Below are 6,000 nucleotides of genomic sequence, written 5' to 3'. Positions count from 1 at the left end.
AACTGAATCCTATGGTCCTAAAATTGAGCATGAAAGGTGTGTCTGAGTTGGAGCTATCTCCAGTTAATATTATATTTAGTAATATCCTATTACCTGCTGTATGTGATCCAATTAAATATTATAAATTACATTTATGGGATATTACTGCATAATGTAATAATGCTGGGTATCTGAGTTCATGAAAATTATATCAAATAATATTAGTATATGGACAATAATATTAAAAAAAAAGCATGTCAAATCATTTTAGTAATTTTGAGAAAATGGATTCTGAACTTTGGGTCTGTACTTATAACAGAGTTGCTAGTTACCACACTGGATGCCACTGAAGACATCCTACCACAAACAAATTTAAAGGTGTTAGCAGGCAATACAGATATAGGACCCTCTTCACCCCCCTATATCTCTCATCATGTATTTGCTTTATTTTCTACTGTTCACTTATTTTACCTACTATTGTTCCATTCTGATGGCATGATAGAAAGCTTGCTGACCAACAGATTTGTACAAAGTCGGCCAAAGTTTCCTTGGAAGGCAAGTTCAGATGACTTCAGGAAACCAAAGTGACGCTTATGCCACCCCATCGTCAATTTATATTGGGATGCCATTTCGGATAGATTAGTCACCCGCAATAAAGGATGGTCATCTCCTTTATAGTTTCTTTTATGCAAGAAAATTCGTACTGTTTTCTAATAATTAAGCTAGCACAAAGGCTATTTTTTTAATTTTTAAAATGTTTTTAGTTGACTTAAGGCATGGTAATTTAAATAACTGAAAGTGTCCCCAGGTCCCAAGTAGTAATGAGTGAATTTTTTGCCAGGTTCTGCAGCAAAAAAAAAAAACACCCATAGACTCCAGCGGCAGAAAGAAAAGGTGTGGCTTAAAAAAAGTAGCGCAGTATGATAAAGTTGCCATTAAGTAAACTCCCATTGACTTCAAATTGTGACATCATCAACAGCCAGGCTGCATCAAGGATTAGACCATGATGACAGAAATTCTGGAGAAGAAGGTTGATCCCTATAACAAAACAATGACTATTACTGGAACTGTTATATATTATCTGATAAAACTTGAAAGTAGAGCATAACTAAATCACATTACATATTATGTGACCTCATGTTTTATATGGTCACGTAACTTTTTGGTGACTTTTAATGTCTTTATATATTACAGTAGGGGGTATATTAGCCACTGTAAATAAAGTTGGTATTGTATGGGCGCCTGGGTATTACTTGTGGCAATCTGTCTTAATTGTAGGAAAATGCAAAGGGAGGCAGTTTTTCCCAAATTTGCCAGTTAGCCATTAGTAAATCAATGGAACGCTTTATATGAACTAATTTTATAAAATAACAACTCTTTGTATTGGCATCTAATTACTGAATCGAGTTATCACTTACATGAACAGCAGCAGAATTGTTGTTGGGTCCCACAGCAAGATCATTTAGGCCCCTAAACTTTGGAAACAAGACATTTTACATAAACATAAATTGCAGCTGTTTATCAGTCACAGTCCCACTTGGCCCTCTATAGTTCCTAGCTGCCAACCAGTTGCAGGATCTGTTTCCTCTATAATTATACCCGTTCTTTAGTAAAATAATTTGTATGTTTGTATCACAGTACAGGTATAGGACCCGTTATCCAGAATGTTCAGGACCAAGGGTATTCCAGATAAGGGGTCTTTCCGTAACTTGGATCTCCATACCTATAAGTCTACTAAAAAATTAATAAAACATTAATTAAACCCAATAGGATTATTTTACATCCAATAAGGATTAATTATATCTTAGTTGGGATCAATTACAAGGCACTGTTTTATTATTATAGAGAAAAAGGAAATCAGTTTTAAAATTCTGAATTATTTGATTAAAATGGTGTGTGTGGGAGACAGGCTTTCGGTAATTCAGAGCTTTCTGGATAACGGGTTTTCAGATAAGGGATCCCATACCTGTAGTTGTGGCTGAAAAAAACACATGATCAAGTTGAATCTTTTTTTCTAGCACGGTCTACCTGCTACTTGGTAGTTACTGTAGTGTACAGAATGGGTGTGGCTAAAAAGGTTTTACTACAAGCTTGATTTCAAGGGGGGGGGGGGGGGGGCAAAGTTTCTGATGGCTGCCCTAATAAGAATACTGCTAAACTGGAAAACACACTAATGGAAATATAGACTATACTGGCTGAGATAATACTCTTACCATAAGGCAGTTAATCTCTATATATTCAAACTCAATTATTTATAATAATGCTTGTTCATGCATCCTTTTCACCACTGTAATATTGTACAGTGTTGTGTTATTTATAGTCTCAAAACTGAGCATGAAAGGTGTGTCTGAGCTGGAGGTATCTCCAGTTATTATTATATTTAGTAATATCCTATTATTTGCTGTATGTGATCCAGCTAAATATTGTGATGACACATTTATGGCATATGAGTGCATAATGTAATGGTGCTGTCTGTGTTGGGCATCTGAGTTCATGAAAATAGTATAATATTAGTATATTGACAATGATATTCATAATAAGCAATTCTATGAGAGTTGCTAGTTGCTGCACTGGATGCTACTGAAGACATCCTGCCACAAACAAATTTAGTGGTGTTAGCAGGCAGTACAGATACTGTATAGGATCTACTGTCCAGACACTTGGGACCTGCTTGGGATTTTTGAAAAAGGGTCCATTCATTCAGGTTCTGGAGATTTAGTTATACTGAAGTGTAAATAAATTGGTTTTTTTCCTTAGAAACCAAGGTACACACAGATACTAATAGAGGATTGATGACTTATTGACAATGGGGCAGAAAGAAGCATTTTAAAATCAGATAAACAGACTAATTGCTCCCTGCCCTCCCTCATATAAAGCATGCATATCACATGAGTTCTTATTGAATCATTTGAACTAATATTAATATAATTGCAACCTATGAGCAATACAGACATACATATGTTTTGTTTAATCATGTGCAAGCTGCAGACCATGCTATTTCCCTTGAATTGGGTACTAATAATGGCATTAGTATCCAATTCACTTGAGGCATGTCAATAGCAGCTCCTCTAGGAATCCTCTAAGGGCTCTGGCACACGGGGAGATTAGTCACCCACGACAAAACTCCCTGTTCGCGGGCGACTAATCTCCCCATGTGCCAGAGCCCTAAGGCAGTGCTGCCCCCCACCTGTCTGGCTGCTTTGATGGCTTACCTTTGTGTAAGCTTTAAATGGTATCAGTACTGTGATTAACTGGCCCCCTGCACAGTTCACACCTCAGATTCTGGCCCTTTAGCAGGGAAGATCTGTGCCTCCAAAGATGCCCTCAGTAGCTCCCATCTTCTTTTATGCTGATTCACTTCACATACTCTATGCTGCTTTCAGTTACCTGAGCTTAGGGACCAACTCACAATATACTGTACACATAGAATTTAAATGTCATAATACAAGGCTGATTAGTAAATAATACAGATTATTAGTGCATGGCAGCTCTGAACCCTGTAGCATGACTGTCTTTGATAGACAAACCTAATTTTTTGCTTGATAATTTGCAAGGACCCCCTAAGCTTAGCTTCTCAACAGCTGCTCAGAGCACACTGAGCATGTGATGGTGTGGTGTCTCTCTGTGACAACTTTGAAAGCCTGGATCATTACTACTATAGAGATGCTGAACCTTTAGGCTGGTTCAATAAGTATATAAAATATGTAACTTCTAGCCATATTCTAAACAAGTTTAGGGTTTAGTTAAATGCCTGTCAATCAAACAAATTTTAGGTCAGTTTTATTCATATATTAATTGAATCAATTAATATATTTTTACCTTCTAGAAAAATGTTAAATTCTATGTAGGGAAGAAATAAGTAGAGATGTAGCGAACTGTTCGCCGGAGAACTAATTCGCACGAAAATCGGGTGTTCGCAAGTTCGCAAACTTTTAGCGAAGTTCGCAATTTTGGGTTCGCCTTAGCTGGAGCCAAATTTTGACCTCTCACCCCAGAGCCACCATATACATGGCATCCAATCAGGCAGCTCTCCCTCCTGGACCACCCCCGGACCACTCCCTTCCATATATAAACCGAAGCCCAGCAGCCATTTTACATTCTGCCTGTGTGTGCTTGTTGAGTTAGCATAGGGAGAGAGCTGTGCAGGGGTTTGAGGGACAGTTTAGGTAGCTTTGCTGACTAGTAATCTACTTTCTACTGCTCTGTATGTAGCTGCTGTGGGCAGCTGTCCTGCTGATCTCATCTGCTGTAACCCAATAGTCCTTGTAAAAGCAGTTTATTACACAAGTTTAGAAATGTAGTGTGATTTCTGCCCTTTACAGCACAAAACGCAACGCTGTGTCAAGAATGTATTTTTCAGAGAAATTTTTGCCCTTGATCCCCCTCCTGCATGCCACTGTCCAGGTCGTGGCACCCTTTAAACAACTTTAAAATCAGTTTTCTGGCCAGAAATGGCTTTTCTAGGTTTTAAAGTTCGCCTTCCCATTGAAGTCTATGGGGTATGCAAAGTTCGCAAAAGTTCGCACTTTTTTTGTGAGGTTCGCTACATCTCTAGAAATAAGTAGTTAAGTATACAAGCACATCTTACAGAGAAAAAAGGCTTACTTTTCATATAGCTAACCTGTGTTGACAGGTAATGATATGTCCAAAAAACTGGCAAACTTAAAAAATATAAGAAAAATATAAGAAAGGGTCCAGCTAATAAATAAACAAACCACATTACAAAATCAAATATGTATCTCTAATAAATACTACAATTATCTGCATAAATAGAACATACCGTATCTTTCAGCGCCATTGTCCTGCAAACAAACTAGAGCAGGAAAATTAGCACTCTAGCACATTAGGGCTTCAGCATTTTGATTTCATTTTTAATACTGTTTATTGGCATTGTATTTTTATCACAAAATAAAACAGCCACTGAAGGATACACACTTGAAATAAGGTTGCCCTTTATTTTATCTTCCCTTGAACTGCCAGTTTGGCAGTATAAATACACACATGCAGAAACTGAATATAGGGTATATTCACTTAAGGTGGCTTAAATAGGAGCAGAATTAATGAAAGTGCTTCAGCTGTTATTTTTCTTTTAGGTATTGCATGATTAATTATGTCTTTTTGCCTATAAAATAACATTAGTTATTCTGTGCAGTATTAATCCATATAAATAAGAAAATGTGAGTTATCATCAGAGAGCAGTAATAGTGCTTTTTGCTTATGCCTTGTATCACAAAACTTCATTTCACTCCTATTTTAGTTGCAGTATACAAACATAATTAACATATTAATAGGGATTAGTAGCCTATTGTCAGTGTAACATGCCCTAGTGCAGAATAACACTACTATGGGTAAAACTACTACTAGTGTTAATAGGGGTAAAAATCCTTCTAAGCATTTTTTAGCAAGTAAAACACCAGTGAATTTTACAATTTTTATATATAAAAGCAGATTATCGCTAATTTGAAACTGGTGATAAATATGGAGTTACTTAGATTATTTGTGATATTTTTCTACATTTAAGGTGATAACATAGATGATAAGGTTTTTGGCAAAATTATCACAAACCATTATCTCATAATAACTCAAGCAGGACTACATTGATCAACTGAGAGATGAGATGTGTGTGGTAATTCATATCGACCCTTAGGACTCTGACAGTTAAAATATACATGGAAGCTGCTCTGAAATATGGTACAATTGCTTTAATATGCCATGCAATGTGCTGTTTTCAGTTGATCTCAGTCTCAAAGGTTGGTAAAAATGTTTTGAGTTGTAAGATTTCCTGCACAGATTGCTTCTGTTCCTGGTAAAAGTCCAGTCCAGTAAGCAACTCTACATCTCTAACACGTGCTGCGTGCGCATGGAGCCTTTTCTCTACCCACTCAGACTCTGTCTTATTTTCCTAAAAAAATAAAATAAAGAAAACAAAAACAGATCAGTTTCCCACAACAAACAGCAAATACATGATTCATCAGTAACAATTTTTATATACAAGTTATATACAAGTACTGGGTTACTTAA

The 6,000-nt window shown here is 36.5% G+C and overlaps 1 protein-coding gene across 2 annotated transcripts in view; it reads right to left on the bottom strand.

Moving 5' to 3' along the window:
• Positions 1–4,909: 4,909 nt before the first annotated feature.
• Positions 4,910–6,000, bottom strand: part of enpp3 (ectonucleotide pyrophosphatase/phosphodiesterase 3) — a 51,996-nt gene continuing 50,905 nt past the window's right edge. For both annotated transcript variants that reach the window (XM_031902479.1, XM_002936313.5), the window contains one exon: positions 4,910–5,881. In XM_031902479.1, the coding sequence (XP_031758339.1) occupies positions 5,708–5,881 (174 nt within the window). In that variant the 3' untranslated portion in view covers positions 4,910–5,707. The remainder of the gene's footprint in view (positions 5,882–6,000) is intronic.

The sequence above is a fragment of the Xenopus tropicalis genome, chromosome 5 (genome assembly GCF_000004195.4).
Source record: "Xenopus tropicalis strain Nigerian chromosome 5, UCB_Xtro_10.0, whole genome shotgun sequence".
NCBI lineage: Eukaryota > Metazoa > Chordata > Amphibia > Anura > Pipidae > Xenopus > Xenopus tropicalis.
This window is presented reverse-complemented; position numbering and strand designations above follow the sequence as displayed.